This window comes from Euleptes europaea, chromosome 2 (assembly GCF_029931775.1).
Source record: "Euleptes europaea isolate rEulEur1 chromosome 2, rEulEur1.hap1, whole genome shotgun sequence".
NCBI lineage: Eukaryota > Metazoa > Chordata > Lepidosauria > Squamata > Sphaerodactylidae > Euleptes > Euleptes europaea.
Genome location: NC_079313.1, coordinates 65642754 through 65667906, shown reverse-complemented (window position 1 = coordinate 65667906; position 25153 = coordinate 65642754). Strand labels below are relative to the sequence as shown.

General features: G+C 39.6%; 1 protein-coding gene across 5 annotated transcripts in view; it reads left to right on the top strand.

Annotated features, from left to right (window-relative positions):
• Positions 1 to 25153, top strand: part of NFIA (nuclear factor I A) — a 556273-nt gene that overhangs the window by 385316 nt on the left and 145804 nt on the right. For all 5 annotated transcript variants that reach the window (XM_056845664.1, XM_056845662.1, XM_056845665.1 and 2 more), the window contains exon 3: positions 15744 to 15809. In XM_056845664.1, coding sequence (XP_056701642.1) covers positions 15744 to 15809 — 66 coding nt within the window. The remainder of the gene's footprint in view (positions 1 to 15743; positions 15810 to 25153) is intronic.

Below are 25153 nucleotides of genomic sequence, written 5' to 3'. Positions count from 1 at the left end.
GGGAAGTATGACTTAATTATACATCAGATAAGTAAACAATCAGACACCAGCTGTTTTAAATGGAACCTCTGATCATCCATAGCCTTACACAGTTAGCCAGGAGAATACTTGTCATCCATGTATATATCAGGGATGCACAACAGCACATACTGATTAAATTCTTCCTCTTTTGTTTCAACAAGTGACAGCCGCAGACTCAACCAGGGCTGTTTTTGCAGCTGGGGGGCTTGGTAGCAAGGGAGGAGAGGGGGTTATACCTGGCTCTCCAGTGGTTGCTTAGGGGTGGCAGTGATCAGGCCTGGGCTCCAAGACAGCCAATAAGCAGCAGGCCAGTTGGATGGGGGTGGGGGCCCCCAGGCAGACCAGAAGGCCCAAGGCTTCACTGGTGACTGCTCCCAGAAGATTTAAGGAGCTGCCTCCAGGAACTGGGCCACTCACTCTACGTGGGCTTCACTGGCTTCAAATTGAATTTCTCATCAACTAGAGAAACGTCAGCTGATCTCAGTCAAAGACATCCCATATTGGGCATGATCCTAACACTATCAAATCACATCATTTTGGTTCAGAGGTTCAAGGAATCTGGAGCTAATAAATTGTATTTTCTGAGTAAAAATGGTCTCCTGCACCACTTTCATGAATCTTCTAGCTGTTCTTCAAGGCATGATCATATAGAATTCATACTGAAAAGTGATCTTATTCTCCTTGTCTCAAAGAACCACTGATTTGGTGGCAATAAGCAATTGGAGACAGAGTAGGAATACCATTGACAAGTGGTCAAACAATACCAGTCTGAATAGTGGGGAAGGCTTTCATTCCTATCAGACAGTGATCCCAAGTGGAGCAGCAGCTTTATATCAATGTGTTGGAACTCTAGCCATACAGCTCAAGTGTTTGTTTATTACATCTCTAGCCTGACTTTCTTTCATCATATAAATCAAGGAGGTTTGCATAGAATTTCTGGAAGGTCTCTCTTCCAGGTACTGACAAGACCCAGATATGTTTAACTTCAGTGAGGCCGCTGCATCATGTACCTTCCAACTATATCCTAAAATGTTGCCATACCTCACCATTCCCTAGTTTTTCCTCAATGAGGAAAAAGGGAATCCAGGCCCATAAGAAGGAAGCTAATCTGCTTTTGTTTTCGAGGTATACCTAACATCTGCTGCAGCAATCTATATCAGGAGTCTTTACAAATCTCAAACATTTTGCTAAGTCAACATATTTTTTTCAAGAATATCCTCTGTTGGTTTGTCATCTGTTTCAAGAAGTCCTCTGTTGCTTCAGAAATCAAAATGAAAATCTGTTTACCTACAAATTCAACAGGAAGAAGCATCTGTTCTTCAGAAACTGCTTAGGATTTCAGCTTTGAAAACCGGTACCCTTTCTCCAGGCTTGGCTGAAGGATTTCTTGTATGCATTTCTGCTCCTCTCTGTTCTGGAAATAGTTCTTTTCTAAGTGTTGCCTAGAAGATCTTCATCTCATAGGGTCAACCATTTAGTACCCATTCCCACAAAGCCAAGGTTTTTTTACATGCCAGAAGAAATAGTTAAGGGCCTCAAGCCTTAAAGAAACCTGTTATTTCTTGCTGTCCACTGCACAGGGTTTCTTCATATCCTCATTTACAAAAATCGTAACAGACAAATAGTTATGTTTCCAATGGTTTTACAGGCTTCCCCCTTGAAGATTTTGTGCTAAAAGTTTTGCCCGGGACTCCCTTTGAAGCATTTTGTGTACTTAAGGTAGATTTTGTTATAGCTGTCACAAGAAGCTGTCACTATTGTCCAGAGGCTAACAGTTCTGACCAATCTGGATATTTTTCATAAAATCACAATTGTTCTTCAGCCCAAACCAGATTTTATGTCTGAGAACCCATTTTTACAAGATGAGCAGTGATCATGTTTGTTCTCAAAGCTGGCCCACTCACATATAAAGTCAGGGATGGTGTCTGATTTAAATCAACATGTAACTAAGTAGGGGTAAGGGGCGAGTTGCAACTGACCACTGCAATCTCCCCTGCCTAAACTTGCCACATTATGTCACTTCCCTTGCCCAGTTCTGAAACCAGGCTGAGAAAAAGAAGTCCTACATTGCTGTGAGCAACAAACATGCAAGCAGACATGTGAATGAAAAATGTAAACGCCTCATAAAATCCGGTTGAGTGTTATACAGAATTGGTATTGCTATCATTCTGCCTTCATTCATCCCATACTCAGGAGAAGTTCCCTTCATGTATGAAAGGTTTTAGAGATCACTCTACTCAAGGAAGAACCTTTCAGGATAGGTTCCTTTATTGTGCGGAGAAAAGGAGTAAGAAAACTTCTATCTCTTCCATTTTTGTTTGCCAACTGGGATCTTCCCTGGTGAATATTATGGCCTACTTTACACAAGAGATATTTGACTCATGGACTATATCACCCAAGAAGGAATACATTGTAATCACATTACATTGTAAAATATTACAGAATTGAAATGCTCTCATCCTCAGAGGCTGTCTTTGAGGTTAGATTAAATCTCTATTCTTAATGGGAGGGTTTAATGTTCCCTTTTATTTTATTACAATTGTTGTATGCTGATCAATTGGTCCTCCCTAAATTCTGGAGTTTACTTCTTTGGTATTTCTCGTATTCTTGTCATGACAGCAGGGATAATTTAGAGAATGGCCAATTCAATTCTGACCAAGGAGTTGTCCTTCTTGACTTACTTCTGCTGCCACTGTAATCCATTTATCTGAAAAAAATGAATGTTTTACAAAAAGAGGGGGAAAGACAAATATGGAAAAGTTGAAGCCAATCTTGTATAGAATTTCAAGATTGTGTGCTGCTTTAGGGGAGTATATTCCTTATCTCTGACTTTGATTGATGATGTAGTTTTTGTTTTGTCTTTTTGAGATTGTTGAAGCTGTCTTTCAGCGAATTTTGTGTATGCATGTAGTTTTGGAAGATAGTCCCTAAAAGTCTTCAGAAAGGAGTGAAACATTCCCAAAGGCAGTTTTTCTTCTGGGGTCTCCTGTCCCTAGCATGAATTAAACTATTGGACTGGAAGCAGAAAAGGTACACGCAGGTATGAATCCTGCAGGCTATTATTCTCTCATAGTACAACTGTTAAGTTTTAGACTATCTTAATAATAGTAATATTGATTACAAGCAGGGACCCATGAGAAAATCACAGGGAATTCCCTCACAGGTCCCTGCTTTGTCTAATGGCTTCTGAACTCTCTCAGCCACCTTTCTCTACGCTTTCTTCTCACTTCCACCTCCTCTCCTCATCTTTCCCCTTCTACATCTTATATCTTCTTCCCTGTTGCCCCAACACAGGTCCCCACATCCCCCTTGCCCTCCTGCTACTCCCTCTTTCTTCAGTCTGTCCTCAGTGCTTTGCCTTCCCACCCACCCTTCTTTAATTGGCTGCCTGCCCACCTCCCTCCTCCTCACCATTCTGCCCACCTCACCATCGTCGTCTTTCCCACTATGCCTACCTACCCACCATCCTCATTTCTGCTCTGCCTGCCAGCCCACCACTCTCCTTTCTGCAGGTCCAATATAAACAGACAGTCCTCCATGCCGGCCTCACAACACCCCCTCCATTGCTCCATGCTTGTTGTGGCAACGCAGCCCTATCACTGACTCTATGGAGGCTCTCAAAAAGGATGCTCTTGTTGCTGCTGTTGTCACTGTTTCAGCTCAGCCCTCAGGTTGGTCACTCACAAGTCACTTAGATGTGGACCCATCAGGACTGGAGGAGGGCAAAGCGGCAACACTGCCACTTCTGTGCCCAACCCAGCTGATGCTTGGCTCTTAGCCTCTGATGCCACCATTGTGGGGAGCAGCTTGTTCCCTGCTCAGAGAAAGGAGAGAGGGAAGCAGTGGCAGCTCTGAGATGCATTGTGTGCGCACGCACAGTCAAATTCACCTTTATTTTGTGTGATTTTGTTTCCCCATATTTTTCCTGGGTTCCAGTTTTTCTGCAAACCTGGAGGTGCCCCAAATTTCAGCAAAATGTCTGTAGTTTATATATGGCTCTGCACTGCAAATTTAAGTATCCGCAGATGGGGCATGTTGACTACTACATACATTAATATTTGCAGTTTAAAGTAATTCAGATTACGTAGAGATTAAGAGTTTGGGGAAAGACATAGAGTATAAAAAGATCTATAACAATCTTGTAACATTTTGAATACTACAATTTACAATAATCCCTCTATGAACACTTGCTTTTTGACATAGCTCATGAAAGGCCCAATCAACATTTGAAACTCCTTTTTGGGACTCATATGCAGCAGAACATTGATAGCTTTAAACAGAATGGTTCAAATATTTCAAAGCACTTGAGATCAGTACAGTGTGAAGTAATTTAAAATTATTGTACTGCAATTAATTTTAAATAACTGAGCTCTGCATATGTCTGGAAAGCCATACAGATCCAATTGGAAGCTCTCTAAAAATTTTAATGACCCAATAAATTTAAATCACGTTAGAATTCATAGAAGTGAATAATGTAAATTGGTTGTGAAGGGGTATAGAAAATGAGTAAGAGGACAGAGTCTTTAATTTGAATATATATTTTTCCAGTTTGGACTTTACGGTGATGAAATATGAGTTTATGTTTCTCTTCAATACAAGGGCAGATATTTTTGATCCATATGGTCCCTTCTGGCATTTAAATATTCTTATTGTATTTTTAAAGATCAGGGTGTTCAAGAAACCAGATTTGCAATAATATTTTTCTCTGTCACGCAACTATCCCCCTCCCCCGGCTTTATCTATATGGCATATTTCAGAAAAATAAGGACCTGTAATTACAGAGCATATTCTAACATGGAGAAATAGGGTTCTAAAAACTGTGTACCATATACCATTAAAAGTTTCGGGATGATACTGTGCTGGTTTAAAGAATCCCCATATTACTAGTAACCAATTAAAAAAAAAAGAATGTCAGTTATGTCCAGCAGTAATCTATAGCTACTGAACACTTTGTTACCGCTTTGTTAGCTGACTGAGGGAAATCAGGTTAGTTCTAGCCCTTTTGACACCAGTACAAATGTGATATGCAGAGAGAGGGAATAGTTTATAAGATTTTGCAACATATTTTTCGCAACATCGTCACAGCTATATTTAAAATTCAGTTTTGATGTAGCCATGCGAATACTTTTTCCTGCTATATACCCAATAGTATATTTTCATGGAATGTGCTCCATATTCTTTATCTCAGGTGTAGCCTTTTGAAAAACCCAGCCTTTAAACAATATGTTATTGGAGCCATTGTTACATTTTATTGGCAAATAGTTAGCAAGTGACTTTGAATTCAGGAGTTTGCTACTAAGCAAAAATTTGCCTGTGGAAGTATGCGGGGCTTTAAAGATTAGCCTCAACATTCGCTGCTTACAAAAAGGGGGCTTTCATGTATTTTTGACTCATCTTGTAGGCAAATGTAGAGTGGAGGAACTACAGGAGGCTGAAGGGGCCCCCCTCAAGAGCTCCTTCCTTGAAGCCGTACCTTTCTTTTAGACAGTTGTCATTATCTTTGTCTAAAGGTCATGGCTAAATTGAATAAAAGGAAAGCTGTGTGTTCCTGTCGATGCACAAAGGCAGTATTGACTTTCCTAATCCAGTTTGCTGAGGGGTGAGAGAATTAAATTAGATATCTAAGCACAGAAATTGAGAGCCTTTGAAAACAAAGATAAGGAGACAGGCTGTATTTTCCCTTTTTTTTTCCCTGGGAGCTCTGGGCTCACGATTTTGCAGGTGTGTCATCTGATCCATGGCTTGCATCGATCAAAACTGTGCCAATGCATATTTAATTAGCAAGGGGACCCTGGGTGCATTATGGCCATCATCCGTATATTGAATGGACTGTCAGACTTTTTGAATGCTTCCCCCCCTTTCCCCCCACCCCTCTTCATCGTTTGGGGAGCTTCTGCATTTTGTCTGAGCAGCTAAAAGTTTCTTTGTTTTTAGTTGCTGATGCATACAACACTACTGAGGAGAATACAAACAAGTGAAGTCCAAAGTGTTTATTTGGCTAATGGGAAGGGGAGGTCTGAAAACTTGCATTTTAATTCCTTTGGGTTACAGATTTTTCTGTCTTTTATCTTTTTTAAAAAAACAGCATAGTTGCATTATGTTGATGGATTTTTTAAAACAGGAAGCCTTTATAATATTTTTGTCAAAAAATAATATTTGCTGCTGTAGATGAATTCTGCTCCAGAATGAAAACAATGACATTTATTTGGGGGGGAAAAAAGAATGAATACTGAAATACATAAAAGGAGCAATGAACAAATTAATTATTATCTATAAAATAAAGTGATTTATATAGATTTCTGGGATACTGTTAATGATCAGAATCATTTTCTATTATTTTGAGTGCATACGTTATAGTGGAATTTATGGGAACTCTGTCCCCAACTCAGACAAAGTATTGGTTGCTAAACAGATGTAATACACAAAGTCTGCTTAGAATAAAGGGCAGCAGACTGTGCGCACATGTTTTGGTTTCATTCATGCTCATCAGCATAGTCAAGCTAGTTGTTTTTGCTCATCTACTTATGGGCTGGCTTAGGACAATTTTACTGGTAAAGTAACGAGTCGGAGGTAAGGGGGCTTGGCAACAAAAGTTTGCGGCTAGGACTCCTGGGAAATATATTTGCATACATCTTCTCACAAAGGCTGACTGCGTCCTGGCTTAGACAGAGTGTTGCCTGATAAACAGACTTAATGCACAAATGTCTGTCTGGAATAAACAACAGCAAGCTTTGATTTACATTTCCATTAACAAAGATAATCTCTTTCCCAATGTGTGGGAATTAAAAGTCCTCTCATAAAAATAAGACTAGTGTTCCTGTGATTTTGCCACTGTGTAGCACCTTTTTCTCAGAAGCTGATGGGATACAAATCGCTTGCTAAAAAGAACTTTGAGATTCAAGGCTGGGGTCACTAGAGCAGATAGTATAGTGAACCAAATACTGAAATAAATTGTGTCGCTGAAGGATAATTTGAACGTGGCTTGAGTTAAGAGGGCGCAAGGGAGGAAAGGCTTCATTTTATCCACTTTTCTGGGCTAATGCCTATTGTGGAGATGGGAAAGAAGGTTAGAGCGGTTTTAGGGAGTACCAGTGGAAGGAAGTATCCTAAAGTTATTTTGCACATCAAAAATTCTGCTGAGAGCACAGACTTATCCATGTCATGTGCTATTGAAATGTGGGTTTATCTACAACCTGGCTTTATCTAATACATCATGTTCAAACTGAAACCATTGGTTGTCTCCATATCCTAGTTTATTGTCTACAGATCTTCTAGCCCTTATACACTCATCAAGGCATCACCTCACATTCTGTACAATATTCTAGCCTTACAAATATGCATGAGGAACAGAGGGATTCCCTGATGCCCTTGCCCTGTCCCAAATAACAGTACCATCTGCTGCTCTCAACTAACTAATAAATGTCAGTGGTCAATCCTCAATGTCTATTGGATTGTTGGTGTTGTGAGGGGAGGGGTGCAGAGAGTAGCATTATTTTGGGAAGAGATACACTTTTTCAATTTCATCCCCTGATGAAAGGTCTCTTAGCACAATTTAAGCATTATTTAATACAAAAGTCGTTGGATTATGGGCCAGTGTCATGGCACTCCAGTACCATATTTTAAAATGTCCACAGGGATGGGTTGGATGACATGGTCTCCTTCTATGTCACTGTAGTCCTTCTCCTGTAAATACAACATTTGAATTTTCCTGCTGGATCATGTGCCTTGTCTTAATGAAAAAGAAAAATTTTGCCACCCTAATCCTAAAACTTATTTATTCAGAAGTTGTTCCTGTTGAGTTCACTAAAATTACATTCCCAGTAAAAATTCTAAAAATTGCACTCTCCTACTAGCAACAAGTGGTCACGGGTTGGCTTTTATTTATTTATTTCATATTACCTGAACAATACATTTCAGTGGAGGCAATCCACATATTCAATTGAGTGTTCAAATGATCTACATTCGCCTCTTATAATATTTTATTTCAATTTCTTATTTATATTTTTCTGCAATTATACATTTCAGTTTTATTTCCCTATGGAAATTATTTTTTAATGGGCCAGGATCACCAAGATTCTCCCCAAAGTTGATTGTTAACTGATTTATAAATTTACTTATCCATGTTCCCAAACTCTTACTGGAAAAATAGAATGCAGGACTCTGGATAAAAAAGAACAAGAGGCCACCAGGACAGCTAAGAGGCTACAGCTTTAGGTGGTTTCAGAGACTGATAAAGTGTCAGGATTAGAGTTAGGAATTCTGATATAATATTGCTGTGTCTGTGAAAGTCAGAAATCCTAGCTGTAAGGATTAGAAAAAGTATAGAAAACCTGAACACGGAATCAGATGCTACATCAGAAGCCGAATATGTTACCCAGTTTGTTCATCAGTATAGAAAATAATATTGCTTCAGTTCTATTTTTATATTCAGCTATTACTTATGGCTTAGTACACTTTGTAGTGTCACTGCATAGCACTATCTGATTTGTGCTGGATAAACCCTATTTTATTTCATAGTAAGTCTGGAGTGGTATTTCTGTTTATTTAATGTTGGAGTATTCCCAAATAATTTCAAATGTTACATTTTTTAAGATCATTCTAAGTCATTCTCCAATATTTTGATAAGTTCTGGTGGGTTACAGAAATATTTGAATTTAATATTAATCTATTTTAATGTTACCAAAATGTAACATTTATCAATGATTGTTATATGGATTTTTATCAGTTCTTGTAAGGGCCTTTGGCCAAATGCAATAAACTTGAACCTGTACTTGAACCCTATTCGTAGACTTCTTAAACTTACTGCACAATGTGAGATTTGTAGTGATCTAACAACTAAGGTTTCTTAAAACTAGATTCCTGGATAAAATACACATTCTTCCAATTCAGTTTTCTTCACTATAATGCTTGTAGTTCCATGTGATACATTACATTCAACCTTGAACACTAGTCACAGTCTGTTTGAAATCTCATTGACTTCAAGGACAGTATTGTGTTTGTGCTTAACTTAATCCCACTGAAATTAAAACATTTTTTAAAAAATCTTACATTTGGTTAGATTTTGCCAATTCTGTTTATATAATTTTCAGCCCATTCCTGAAAAAGGGTAGATCCGTGGTGGCCAGGATTGGCACAGCTGTGCTGCCTCCGCAGAGGCTTCCCGGCTTCCGAAAAGAAATTTAAACTGTTAAAAAAAATTATAAAGAGGAAAATCCCCCATTGAAATCAACAGGGCTGTGCCACCAAAAAAAGTGGTATAGCCACGTTGCTGCAAGAGGTGGCATTCCCGGGGCAGAAGGGGTTAGGAAGCTGCTTACAGGTACTTCCACCCCCAGGATCCCCCCCCCCCATGCTGGTGCAGGCTTTCCCTTCTGGGAATTCCCTGCCAGCGCAGCTCTGTGGCTTCCCAATGCCAGCATGATTGCCCCCAGGATGAAGTAAGTGCCCTTTATCCCAGGTTAAAGGGGCACTTAACGCCAGTGTGGTGTCACACCAGCTCCTAAGGAGCTTCCCCCCCTTAGGATTGCACGTTTAGTAAGGCTTGTTACTATCCCTAGCTTAATACATCAGTGAAACTTTTTTCTACAATGAAAATGGATTTGAAAAAGACTTCCAACTAGATTCAGCATGGTTTTATATTTCTAGAGCTGCTTTTAATTATTATACGAGGTAGAAACACTTTGCTTGGTTTGCCTTCTTCAAGATTTTCTAGAGTTGAGCATAGACTTTTGGATGCAAATTTCGAGCATTGGATCCTAAGACTCCCTTTTGCTAAATCTGAAAATTTTAAATGTAGCAAGCCATTTGGTGTGATGGACCAAAGCTCTTTCCATGGGAACAAGATTTTAATTTAATCATGGGATCTAACCCCAGTGAAATTTTGTGTTGATATTGGTGATAGCCCAGCTCATCTTACTTATTCTTCTAGAAAAAATCTTAGTGGTACATTATTTTGATATTCCTTTTTTAGATTTACTTAATAAATCAAGCTTATATAAATAGGGTAAAATATAAACTGTAGGATTCATATTTCATGGAGGACCTAAGATTAACAAAAGGCATCCTGTGTTGTATCGCATACCAACTCTTTAGAAAATGTAGCAGTTTTTACTCATTTCCTTTTTTACCTGTACAACATTAATTTAGTTGTAAATATTATGTAATAATGGGAGGATGTTGGGAAAATGAAAAGAAAGATATGTACGCTGATTTTTCCCCATTTTGTATATATACGTTATTTTAAGATCTGTACCCCACTTCAGAAGTATGAAATATCACTTGAAAGAATAGTGCCCAAAATGTAAGCACTGCATGCAGCCCAATCATAAGCAGGTTTGAATCTGAGGGCAGTCTTACTAAAATCCAGAGGGAGTTGTTCTTAAGTAAGAATGCGTTAAAACATCACATTTAAATATGATTATGGAGAAATGTACGTGAATCTGGCACATTTGGGGGTTTGCATTTTGCACCCCCTTGCTAACATAGATTGTTTGAAATATATAAATACAGGCACTCAGGTTGTCAAGAGTTAGTTCCTTTCCTCCAGTAACCAGAATCTGAAACCGGGGTTTCATCTGGCTTAAGAATCCTGGTAACTGGGTGGGAGGGAGGTAAAACTAACAGGTTAAACATCATACGTACATTTGTACATCATGGCAAGAGGAGCTACTGCTTAACAGTTTTTGGCATGAGAAGGGAGATGTAAGAGCAAGGAGTATGGTGTATGTATGAACCTGGCAATAGCCTAGGTTTGTGCAATTGTTGTTATATGTAATATCTGAATAGTACATAAGACCACAAAGGGATTGTATCTACATAATTTTATTTCTAAAGCCATTCTGTCTTAAGCGATAAAATAAACATGCTTTTCTACAATATCAAAATTTTATGTAGTGGGGGGTGAAAATTTAAATTTTTGAAAATTCAAGTCCCCCCCAACAATAACATCATTAAAATAGTAAAAAGGAACAATGAGGTTCAGAAAGACTGATATTCAGATGTTCTGCCTCATTTGCAATTTGATTGTGTTTGACACACATTTCCACACTGCTCTAAAACTGAGAGTCATTCTGGGTATTTTTATGTTTAGATGCAGTATCCAAGTTGTTCATGTACACCTTTATTAGTTATTCATTGTTAATTTATATCATTGTTCTTTAAGCTTTTACCAGGTTATCCATAGTGACAGCAGCTTAAAAATCCTGAATATTCAAAGTGTTCTTCATAGTGGTTTGTGATAATTAGTCTTTATTTGTTCAAAAACAAGACTTTTTAAACAAACATAATAAATTATCATTCTTTATTTCAAAATCTCCAGCAGTGTTTTTTCAGTGCTATTAATACCTCAAGTGTAGAAACAGAAATAAAATATTCAGTTTTATCACAGGTAGATGATCTTGCACTGACTGTTCTTCTGTCGGAAGTATGGCCACAGTTCAGATCGCTACATTATAACAACTTCTGGTTAATTCAAATATAGGTTTGCTTCAGATAGTAAATTCTTTAATTAGTAATTATGTTTATTTTAAGAAAGGCATTTGCCCCCTCATTGATAACAAGCATTACAGAATCATAGAGTTGGAAGGGGCCACACAGGCCATCTAGTCCAACCCCCTGCTTAATGCAGATCAGCCTAGAGCATCCTTGACAAGTGCTTGTCCAGCCTCTGCTTAAAGATTACCAGTGAGGGGGAGCTCACCACCTCCCTAGGTAACTGATTCCACTGTTGAACAACTCTTACTGTAAACAATTTTTTCCCTAATATCCTGCTGGTACCTTTCTGCCCCAATTTAAACCCATTACTGTGAGTGCCATCCTCTGCTGTTAACAGGAACAGCTCTGGGCCCTCCTCTGAGTGACAGCCCTTCAAATACTTAATGAGAGCAATCATGTTCCTCTTCAACCTCCTCTTCTCCAGACTAAACATTCCCAAGTCCCTCAGCCTTTCCTCATAGGGCTTGGTCTCCAGGCCCCTAATCATCCTCATTGCTCTCCTCTGCGCCTGCTCCATTCTGTCCACATCCTTTTTGAAGTGAGGCCTCCAGAACTGCACACAATACTCCAGGTATGGTCTGACCAAAGCAGTGTACAGCAGAACTATGACATCTTGCAATTTGGATGTTATGCCTCTGTTGATGAATCCCAGGATCACATTAGCTTTTTTGGTTGCTAATTAATCAAATGTTTGTCTAATACAACATTAGAAATCTAATTTCTATAAAATATAATCCGTTTTAGCCCCAAAACATTAACAATGGTGCTAACGGTACCAAAGTGCAGTGTCATTTCAACAACAAATGCATTTTGTTCACAGGGGGCCCAGGGGAATGAAGAGAGAAGAAGGTAGTAAAATTGCTGAGGTGGTTGAATGTGCTGAACCATTTCAGGCTGCAGCAGGTAGATTCAAACTCTGAATGTTCCTTCACATAAAAACCTCCATGCAAATAGAAAACTAGCACAGTGGGGAGAAAAAGTCCTCCCCCCCCACACACACACAATTATGGTGCTAGTTTTCTGTTTAATGTGCTGGTTTTCTATTTGTAGGCCACTTTAACATAGTGGAGCATTCCAAAAGGTGGTCCTGTGTGATCCTCCACCCACAGTATTCTGACACCTTATTCCTACCTTATTCTCCTGCATGGGTAAACCAATCCTAAATTTTTGTAGATTACAGCAAACTTTGAAGTGTTCTCCTTAGTTAGTTAGTTAGTTAGTTAGTTAGTTAGTTAGTTAGTATGTATATGCATGGGTACAGACACCAGGATCTAAAGGGCTAGTTTAGTCATTTCCCGTTGGAATGTGTTTGTTTTGTTTCTGCATTGGATGCCCATCCAAAACTGCTTTTGATATGCTCACAGTGTCCAGACAGGTTTGCCATGTGATATGTCAAGCTGCTGTTTGAGAATGGCCCAAAGCTCTCCTGGGCACACAGAAACAGTTGCAAGGTTCTTTGGATCCTGGCCAGTAGGATAAAAAAACCTTTGCCAAACAGTGAGGCCAAAAAGCCAAGATATGAAAAGGATAACAAATTCTGACACATTTTTATGCCAAGTCCAAATAAGATAAAAACAGAATGATCCGTTTACAACGTGCTGATGTAACTCCTAAATGCACATACAATACGATATTATGACCCCAAAATCTCTTTCGTTTACTATTTCTTTTTAGAAAAAACATGATTATAATTCTTATTTATCATAAAATTATAAAATAAAAATCCTAATAATGTGAATTTACAATTACTATATAATTCTTCAGGGATGTGGAATGGTATAGTATAGTCTGATCTTGTAAGATCTCAGAAGCTACTTGGTACTTGGAAGGGAGACTATCAAGGAAGACTTTGCAGAGGAAGACAATGGCAAAACTATCTATGCTTAATCATTTGGCTTGAAAACGCTATGGGGTCGCCATAAGTTAACTACAACTTGATGGCACTTTACATGTACATATAATTCTTCAATTATATCGAGAAAAAACTGTAATCCTCCTCTTCCCCCATTCACCCTATACTATGTGTTATGTATGATCTGTTAAATTAATATATGTCTACTATATTAAAGGGAAACTGATACAATATGTATTAATTTTAATACATGTGAATTATTTCATATATATAGTGGTTGTGTGGGTTCCAAATATTCATGAGGTCATTGTTCCACTGTAACATTGAGCTAGATCCAAACTAAATTTTCCATCAGCAGAAAGGGGAATTGGACAGAAATTGCCCCTTTTGTTAGCAGAAAATTTAGTCTGGATCCAATTCATTGTCTTTTTCCTTTTTTAATTGTATTTGACCCAACCTGTTAAGAGTTTGTCATTAAAATATCATGTACTTATTTATCCAGTCATTTTTTATCCATTGTTCTTAGGTTTTTACAATATAGAATAATATAATGTATTTATTTATTTATACCTCACTTTTTCTGACGCACCAAAACATGGTACAATCCCATGAGCACTGTAGGTTTCTGTGCGCTGGTCGGTTTTAACACATAGATTCAAACATGTAATCTATGTGCAAATCAGAGAGACAAACTGAGATACACACGTGAGAAAGCACATTTCTAAATGTTTCCCTACATTAAGATATCCTAGGACATATAAAGCTAGAAATCACCATGCTAGATTATGTGGCAGGTTGAGATTCAAACATACAACAATCTATATGCGTATCTAAGACGTATCTAAGACAGGACTGTTTCAGGAAGGCTCTGTCAGATGCTCTGCTGAGCATCTGGATTAACTTTTGTATTTAAGAGTAAGTTTTAATTTCATAGTTCATTTTTAAGCTTTGGTTTTTTTGTCCCATATTACTGTAGACTAGAAGAATATTTAGAATTAGTGGCATTACATTGCTGCAATTCAGTTTAGGTTAGGGACAACTGTGATGTCATTGACACATCATAGATTAAAAAATCACTACGTGGGAAACTGTTTTATGTGCCACTGTAGGTACGTATCCTACAGCCCCCCTGTGGTTCAGAGTGGGAAACTGCAGTACTGCAGTCAAAGCTTTGCTCACGACCTGAGTTCAATCTTGACAGAAGTCAGTTTCAGGTAGCTGGCTCAGCCTTCTATGCTTCCGAGGTCAGTAAAATGAGTACCCAGTTTGCTGGGGGGAAAGTGTAGATGACTGGGGGAGGCAATGACAAACCACTCCATAAACATAGTCTGCCTAGTAAACGTCGTGATGTGATGTCACCCCATGAGTCCATAATGACCTGGTGCTTGCTCAGGGGACTACCTTTACAAACCTATAAGTTTGTATATATGTGATTAAAACCCAAGAAGCTTTTTGGTGGTTTATGGATGTTTGTTTCTAAATTGGTTTCATGTGCTAATATTCTCATATATAAATCTTCATAAAGAAGTAACTTTCCAGAATACTGTTGTGTTTTCAAGGTTTTAATGTGCATAATATTGCTGAATTCAGAGTTAGGCCCTGATCATAACTGTATCTATTTGGAAGCAAATCTTTTGAATTTAACCATAATTTATTTACAAGAAATTATGTTTAGAGTCGCTGCCTTAATCTTGGATTTACTCCAGAGTTTCTGTTGCTATAATATATACTGCTCCCTGGATCCACTGTAGATTGGTCAATTGCCTTTATAGAGTAAATTAGATGATATTTGATGGAAAGAATACTTCTTCTGGTTATCCTAAACTATCTAGAACTAGAAGAGCCCACTTCCCAAGCAGGATAGAACCAATATATAAAGCTGGAAAAGAATGTTGTTCAGTCCCCACAAGCCTTTATTCAGGCTGAAATTCATTCAGAAGGTTCTGAGAATTAAAGTAGCATATTAAGCCACAAACAGTAGTTAATAATGTAAGCATGAAAAGGTTAATTTCTCAACTGGAAGCCGTTAGCACACTAAAAATGACTACAATAGTCAAACACATGCCAATTCAACAGAAGGTTACAAATCCAAAGTCCTTGGTTATCATAACAATTTTAAGGTCTTGTATGATTATAAATTTTGATGGTGTGCAATTTCTCATATTCAGCAAAGTCTGAGAAATCAGAAACGAATTGCTTCACTTCCAAGATATTCATACAAATCAAGAGCAAAGGTATTACCCTGCCTTCTTTCCATCTACTAGTTGTAGAAAAGAATGCCTAATACATTTCATTTGAATACTCAGACTTTGGAGATCGTCTGCCACCTTTCCATAGTGGAATCCTGTCATTTTTGGCCATCTTTTATATTTTTCAGATTCAAGTCAGTCTGAAAGTCCAAGCCAGCCAAGTGATGCTGATATTAAGGACCAGCCAGAAAATGGTAAGTCTGTACCTGCTGGGGCTTTAAAGTTTGTTTTATATACATTTTCAACACTCTGTGTCAAAATAGAAGTGACATTGGGAGATATATGTACTGCAGCAGTGGGGGATAGAGGCTGTTACTTAGAATCTTGCTCCACTGGAACAACTGAGCTCCAGCAGGGCCTTGCCTCAGACCTGGTGGGAGGATACAGTGGTCTGGGAGATGATCTCAACAACCCAAGGGCTTAATTTGATTGCTTTTGTAGGGAACTGGCCCTACATGCCAAGCAAAATGCTTTAGTGGGCTGCTGTTGCCTATCCCTTCCCTAGTAATACTGGGTACAGTTACACACTTCAACAGCCCATTCCTTGGGGGTTGGGATCCGCAATGGCGCCCTGGCCTGCAGGGAGAATAAAAAAGCCTTTTTAAAAATAAAAAATGGGGAAACTGCCCCCATTGAAAACAGCGGGGCTGCGACACCAAAAAAAGTTGTCATAGTCTTGCCTCAGCAGCAAGGGGCATTCCCGGGCTGGAAGGGGTTAGGAAACTGACTAAAGTCAGCTCCGCCCCTGGGAATGCCCCGCCCGCCCCATGCCGGCGCCACCGTTCTCTTCCAGGATTTAGCTCCCGGAGAGGCTGCGCTGGCGGGGGAGCCTCACGCAGCTACGCAGCACACAGGTGCCAACAGGAAGTCTCCCTTGCCAGCATAAATTCCCCTTATACCGTGATAAGTGGGCACTTATGCTGGCGCAGGGTCACGCCGCCTCTAAATGACTTTCGCCACCCCCCTCAGGAATGCGTTCTAAGTTTACTTATTTAAGTCCTAATGTACTTATTTTTATTGGTGTGTCTGTACTAGTTGTTAACCTTTCCATAGGGACCCTCAGGAAGATTGCAGTTTATATTGCAGTTTATATAGTGCTTCCTCTCTTCTTTCAGTTCCTTTTGGAAGGACTCATTGTGTATACAGAAAGGGCACCATGCCTCTTGCTTGTCTTTGTAAGCATACAGTGAGGTTAGGTCATTCATTCATGGAAAGAATTCCTCCATGACTTTGATTCTTGGCTTCCTGCTTTCTGTGTACACTTCCTGGTGCTTGGCTTGTTTTCTGGGGCCCTAGTGTTCTTGTTCTACTGCCCATGTTCCTGGCCTTGACACCATTGAGGACCTGATTCTGGGCCTCCTCTTCTTCACTCTGATGTCACGTGATTTCTTGTCATGTACTTGCAGGGTTGGTGCTCTTTGCAAAGTCTATCCAGACATTGCATAGAGCAATGTGATAAACCTCACAATCCTCCTTCAGGGGAAAAACTAGTAATTTATAGGAAATTGCAAATACTAGTAATGGGATAGTGAACTGATATGTGTAAGAATGCAAGTCCAGCAACATCTCTGATCAGCATGTATTTTTCGTGATTTGACAGCCAGAAGTTGATATTATAGGAGTTTTAATTGTAAATTTACAAGAGTTTTTTTTTACCCTACAGAATGTGTTACATTTAAATGTAAATCCAAACAGGACAGTATTCATTAGTGCAGCTATTCTCCAGTGTTTGCTGAACTAATTTCTCATTAAAAAGATAACAGAGATATTTAGCTTCAAAAAAAATCTTCATTATACAAGTCAAACATTTTTTAAAAAATTAGAATGCATTATTTGTGCTTTAAGCTGCAAGTACCTTAGCTGTACCTTAGAAAATGAAAGGCACTTTGTTCTTCCTAACAGTATAAGGTATGAAACAATGACATTCAGCAACTCACAAAACTAGTTTGACCACCCTTCTGGTAAATTGTACTGAACTTGTTAATACAGCTTAAGAATTCATTCATTCATCTACTTAATTATTTATTTACATAGGGTTGGGCATACTTTAACTTCATGAGTCAAAGGAATGTTTTAAAAAAAAAAGCAGTTCGGGTACGTTAATAATTTCAGTTGGCTGGAGTTTTTTTAGTTGCATTTTAGCATGTGCCTTCAGTCCCTCCCATTGAATACTGATTCTTAGCATTTATATAGCACTTACATAGCTCGCAACAGCCCTGCAAGGTAGGCCAGTATTGACTGTCTGCATATTTCCGTTGAGGATTTTAGAGCGGGTTGCTTGCCAAGTAAAGAGTTTGTAGCAGAGGCAAAATTTGAAGGAGGAATCTCCCAGATCATAGCTAATATTAGCCCCTGTGCTTCACCAAATCCATGGAATGTTAATAGGGTTAACTAGTAATATGCTGGGACTTTCATATGTTTAATTTTGATTAGATTGTGATCAAGAAGCTCACATGGATGTGAAATATGGGAAACAAATTGTAGCCACATGTATTTTTGTGGTCGTGGGAAAGGGTGACCAAAGAAGGTCAGTGTAGGTATTATTTATACTAATTGGCAGAATTGTATATATTCTTAACCACGTAAGTCCACATTTTGTACCAGAGAAAGGTGTACAAGAATATCTGAGATAAATGGGGGACTGGGTGGTGAGAAGAAGGAAATGTGGGAAATCTGTATTTTATCCACCCTTTCTACAAACAGTTCAGGGCAGCATACCAGGTTCAAATTCTTTTTCTTCTCATTTTATCCTCACAATAACCATGTGAGGCAGATTAGACCAGAAGACACTGACTGGCTCAAGGTCACCCACTCAGTTCCACGACTTTGAATGAGGCTGCAAGATCCCAGATTGGAACTATATCCACTCATCCTACTGGGAAAGCCAATAAAAAGAGGTCTAAAAAGAGCCCCGTGGTGCAGAGTGTTAAGCTGCAGTACTGCAGTCAAAAGCTCTGCTCACGACCTGAGTTCGATCCCGACGGAAGTCGGTTTCAGGTAGCCGGCTCAAGGTTGACTCAGCCTTCCATCCTTCCGAGGTCGGTGAAATGAGGACCCAGCTTGCTGGGGGTAAAGGGAAGATGACTGGGGAAGGCACTGGCAAACCACCCCGCAAACAAAGTCTGCCTTGGAAACGTCAGGATGTGACATCACCCCATGGGTCAGGAATGACCTGGTGCTTGCACAGGGGACCTTTACCTTTTAAAAAGAGAGAGAATAGTCATGAAATAGATGATATAATGTGAATGAGAGTGAAATGGATGAGAAGCAGTGTGACATTAAGAATCTGTGCCTAACTGTGTATGTAACTGAGAGAAAAGTAGGGTGCAAGAAAGAGGAACAGATGAGGAAGATTGTCTTTAAAGGTCATACCCTTGTCTGGAGGGGTGGCTTCTCTTTGTGAGATTTAAAGGTCACATTTGTCACATTAACAGCTATTATTAATGAACTGGCCTTCCAGAAACTGGGTGATTACACGTGCTCCCCTAGGCTTTTAGATCAGGCTATTGCAGATAGAAGCAAATCTAAACAAAACACCTACAATGTGTGTGTCACCCCACCCAATATCATCCTATCCCCAATTATCATATATCTAATTCCAAAGCCATAGAGTGTGGATTAGCAAAATGAAGCTAGGGATAGATGGGGGGGAGGGGTTCTCTACTCACCTAGTTTGCAGAAATCTAAAAATATATATACAATGGAGGATTAAAACTCCCCCGATAATAAAAACAAGTGGGGGCCCCACAAGACTCATGGGGGAATCCCATCCCCCCATCACTAAGCCCAGCATGGCTCTGGGACCCACCACTCACCTTTGAGCCCAGGGTAGGGTTGCCAGGTCACTATTTGCCACCGGTGGGAGATTTTGGGGGTAGAGCCTGAGGAGGGCAGGGTTTGGGGAGGGGAGGGACTTCAATGCCATAGAGTCCAATTGCCAAAGCGACCATTTTCTCCAGGTGAACTGATCTCTATCAGCTGGAGATCAGTTGTAATAGCAGGAGATCTCCTGCTAGTACCTGATGGTTGGTAACCCTAGCCCAGGGTCAGTAGTGGTGGCGGCAGTGGCGGCAATGTACAGCTAGAGCTGCTCCAGGCCCAGAGTGGCACCCAGAATCCACCACACGAGCTCTGAAGATTAAAGGTAAGTGCACTTGTGCAGACAATCCTTTTTTATTTGGGGGGAAATCTAACCCCCTCAATGTATTTTTTTTATTTAAGTTTCAGATTTTTCTGCTTAGTGTCAGTTTGGCCCCGATCTTCTTTGCTTTTTCCTCCCACAGTATAAAATTATCAACATTTCTGAGTGTCAACCTACCTGTATTGTACAGTTCTGTGTAACTTTGCCCCAGCATTTTTCCCCCAGTAATGAGAAGCAGCTGTGGGAGACTACAGTTTGTGGCAGAATGCTGCGATGTGAGGAGGCACCCTTCCATGTGCTTCTCTCCCAGAGGGGGGAAATGTACTGTTCTGTCTCTTTTTTCCAGGTCAGAAAAAAAGCAGCTAGGAAGGGTTATTTTGAGAACGAAAACCATCTGAGAGAAAAGGTTAAGCACTTGAGCCCCACCTGCCAGTCTTATGCCCAAGATCACTGTCTCGAAAACATGTTTTTTCTCTTGGGGGGGAAAAACACCCTTTGGATTAAAGTTACACATCACTATGTTACATGTAGATTGGCCCTAACCACACAATAGTATCATTACTGTTCACGTCTATCTTTTCCACCCACTGTGGATCATAGATCAATATTCCGAAGAGACTTTGATGAAATCAGCGAGTGACTTTCCTGGCATTTACATGTTGAACCCAGTCTCACACTGCACTCCTTTAATTCAGTTATACGCATGTTGACGTGATAAGTAATGCAGTTAAAAAGTGTTCTGTGTCAGCCTATAAAACATTTTTGAAGAACCTTATTTTAGTATTCATGGGATAACAGGATGAGTCCTTTTATGGATTACGAATTGGCTAAAAGAAAGGAAGCAGACAGTAGGAATAAATGGACAGCTCTCTCAATGGAGGGAAGTAAGTTCAGGGGTCCCACAAGTATCGATACTGGGGCCAGTGCTGTTTAATTTGTTCATAAATGAATTGGAAGTGGGAGTGAGCAGCATAGTTTCCAGCTTTACAGATGACAGGATAGTGAAAACTGAGGATGACTGTGAAGAGCTACAGGAGTATTTCCACAAATTGCATGAGCGGGCAACATTGTGGCAAATGAAGTTTAGTGTAGGTAAGTGTAAGGTAATAAACAATGGTACAAAAAATCCCAACTCTAATTGCATGTTAATGGAGTCTGAAGTTGCTGATACTAAGAGAGAAAGAGGTCTTAGGGTCATAGTGGATAGCTCAATTAAAACGTCTACCTAGTGTGCTGCAGTGAAAAAGACAAACTCTATGCTTGGGGTTATTAGGAAAGGGACTAAAAATAAAACAGCAAATATTATAATGCCCCTGTAGAGATTTTTGGTTTGGCCTCATTTGGAATACTATGTGCAGCTCTAGACATTGCAGAGCTGGAAAAAGTATGGCGGAGGGTAACCAAGATGATTAAGGTGTTGCAGTATGTTACCTATGCGGAAAGGCTGAAGAGTCTCAGACTTTTCAGTTCAGTAAAGAGATTACTAAGGGAGGGACATGCTAGAGATTTATAAAATTATGCATAAGTAGACAGAGTGGACAGAGAGAACTTTTCCCTCTCTCAAAATTTTAGAACTTTAGGGCATCCAGTGAAGTTGATAGGCAGTAGATTCTGTACAGACAAAAGGAAATACTTCTTTAACCAACCAGTGATTAAACTGTAGAACTTGCTGCTGGAGGATGTAGTAATGGCCCCAGGCATGGACAGCTTTAAAATGGGGTTTTACAGCTTCCTGGAGGATATGTCAGACTGTTCAGGGACAGTAAACCTCTGAATGCCATTGCCAGGAGGCATCATCACGTAAAGATTCAGGCCTTTGTTCCCTGTTGTTGGTCCTCTAAAGTAACTGGTTAGTTACTGTGTGAAACAAAATGCTGGACTAGATGGACCACTGGTCTAATCCACCAGGACTCTTCCTATGTTCTTACGTTCTTAGTATCCATACTTCAGGAACAATGCAGAGATATGATTTCACCAACAAGAACTATTCGCATATGGTTGTTGTGATTCATCGCTTAAGGCTCCTGAGGAGGTCATACAGTTTGTACCTGAAATGTCTTTTCTGTTGGATTTTTACCCTGTTTCAAAATATGAAGTGCCTTCTTGTTATTGACTGCTAAAATTCACTATGTATGAGACTTTGAATTAAACATGCTAGGTGGGGATAAAGTACAAGATCCAAAAGATTTACACCTCTTGGGATCTCACTGATTCACTGCTAGTTTAGAGGTCTCCTCAGCAAAGCAAGCCACCAAAAACTTTTTGCCCATTATAGCATTGGACATGCAAGCAGTAATATTTTAACTCTCCTTACTGGATACATTGGGTTTGATCCAGACTAAATTTTCCATCAGCTGCCCAGAGCTTTCCTGTCGCCCCCACTGCAGCCTACTGTGGAACAAAGGACCCTGAAAAACAAAATGAGGGGAAACTGCCAATTTAGCCTGGTTCCAACCTGGTCCAGTCATAAGAAATTATTTTTTTCTGCTTTTATTACATCTCTATCTTAAGATCTGAAGTTCTTAATCCTTCTTAGAAATAAGGATTTTTAGAAATAAGGAAGAACAGAGTGCTTTATTATTATTATTATTATTATTATTATTAACAACAACAACAACAACAGCAACAAAATTTATACCCCACCTTTTGACCTGATCAGGGTCACCAGGGTGGCTAACAGACTAAAAACATACATAATAAAAGCACATTTAAAAACCATTACAATAAAACAAATGCATATCACAGTACAATAAAATACACACACATAAAAATAATAATTAAGGTCTTCGGGTTGTGCTGGGTGCCGTGTATAATTGCTGCTCTGAGGAGTTTTGTTTTAATACTTAATGTTTTAGTTTAGTTGTTTTTCTTCTCTCTCTCCTGTTTCAGATATTCTTTTGAGATTCTTTGGTTGTTTGGTATTTAGTTTCTGTTTTGAAAGCAGTTAACTTTGGTTGCCAAGCCTAGCTTTTGCTATTGCTAACTGGGGTGGCAGGTTGGGGGTGGGGGTGCTGCTGCTTTTCATTCATGTTCTTTTTATTTTATTCCTTATGTGTACTTATTTTATTTTGTTATGCCTGATTGATGAACACTCCTTGGGGGTTGTTCAGATCACTTATGAGACCTTAGAATCTCTGTTTTTCCCCTCTTTGATTATAATTATCTTGGTTGTTTCATCCTTGAAGCAACAGCCAGTATTTATCACTCTGAACCTATCTTATAGTAAAAGGTGTTTTGGTTTCTCCCTCAGCTCAAGTGTAGGGTATTTCATTTTATTTTATCTTTTATTTATTATTTGATTTTGTTTGAACAACAGAGAAGAGAATAGGTGGGGAGTAGTTAACCTGGTTAGCAAGATCCAGCTGTGTATTAAAACTACTCAGCCTCTAGTATCTATGTAGCTGTAACAAGATGAATTAGGGGTTTTGTACCAATTGTGTGGTGTTGTACCAATTTTAATCTATTTTTATTGAGTGAACTGAAAACTTGACATTAGTATAGACAAAGGGAAAGAAACGGGGCTATCCATTTAAAGATGTTCCCACCCCTTGCACTAAACAAAGTAAAATGGAAGACTTTTTTTTTCAGAGGGACTCCTGTATCCTTCCAAACAGACAAATAGATGTCAGTGCTTGCCTGAGCAGTCAGGGCTGTCTCCGCAGCCCATTCCTGAAGGGGGGGGCAGTTAGGCAGTGACTGGGACTGGCACAGCTGCACCACCTCCACGGAGGCTTCCCGGCCACAAAAAAAGGGAAATTAACGCACTGAAATTACAAACATTGGGAAAATGGCCCATAGACTTTAGCGAGGCTACACCAGCTATTTTGCTAGTGTAGCTCCACTGAAGCGTGGAGGCTCGCTCCCTGGGCAATAGGGGTTAGGAGGCTGTCTATAGGCAGCTCCGCCCCCAGGAATGTCCAGGAAATGCCTCCCAGGACGCCGGTATGGGGAGATATACTGGGGAAACGCCAGTGGGAGGCCGCACCGGCATCCAAGAGCTGCGCTGCCACTGTGATCCAGGGGGCCAGTGTTTGTACAGTGCAAGTGGCATGGCATAGGGGTCACGCTGGCTCCTATGGGCATTCAGACCTTCCCTTCGGGATTGCACAGTTAATCCCTAATCCACAACATTCACAGTTAGATGAGGGTCTGGAGGAATCATCTAATTTTAGTGATAATTTCCAAATTTCTACTCTGGGGAACGAGAGATCAGAGCAAAATAGGGCAGAAATTTTCAATTATCTAGCTAAGCAAACAGTATTAATTGGCCAGACACTTGCTAAAATCAGTGAAAAATAATAATTAAAAAATAGGGCAGGAAGGAGGAATCACTGAGGAAATGCCAGACAAAACAAAGTCTTCACCTGGTGGCAGAAGGTGGCAACAGAAGGGAACAGGTGAGTCTCTCTGGGGAAAGAGTTCCATGAATGAGAAGACCCTTTCCCAGGTTGCCACCTGCCTAATCTCAGAAGGTGGGAGGCACCTGGAACAGGGCCTAGGAAGATGATCGTAGGTTCATAAGGGAAGATGATTTTAGGTTCATTAGGTCGAATAGGTAGGTGGTCCTTCAAATGTACTGGTCCCAAGCCATATAGGGTTTTAAAGGCCAACACCAGCACCTTGAATTGTGCCCAGAAACAGATAAGGAGCCAGTGTAGAGTGACAAAGACTGGAGTACTGTGGTTCTTATAACTCACTGCAGTCAACATCCAGGCAGTAGCATTTTGCACCAATTGAAAGTTTCCAACATTTTTCAAGGGCAGCCCCTCATAGAGTGTACTGCAGTAATCTAATCGAGATGTAACCAGGGCATGTACCACAGTGGCCAGATCTTTTCTGTGTTTAACAGAAATCTGTTAAACCTATTATAGTTAAGCAACTTTGTTTCTTGTTTTAGAACATAATTTAATATTGCATCTTAGTTAACTTTGAAAGGTATCATTTTTATTAAAAACAACACAGGCTTGCGCATATTGCTGAAAATCAGTAGATTTCTTTATTATTATTTTTTAAATTGTATCATTTTCCCTTTATATTAGATTGCAGGTAGTCTTTTGTAAGCACATGACTTAGCATCACTTATTCTAGTTGTTAGTATGACTGCTGTTTTGCTGTAGCACTCTTATGGTACTCAAAAAGAATGTAACTTATTGTTAGTCTTACATTATATGGGGTAGTCACAAAAGGTTAGTTCTGAAATGTGGAAGTGACGTCTTCAATGACCTCTGTATGCTAGTCTTGCAGACTGATAAAGGACATTAGATTGCAGATTGATAAAGGACCTTTGCAAGCAAAACATTCTGATAAAAAGGAATAATCCAAGCAAAGACTGACACAAAGTACTGAAAATGTAAAACAAACACAGCTTGATCACGCAGATCCTGAAGGACGTGTAGC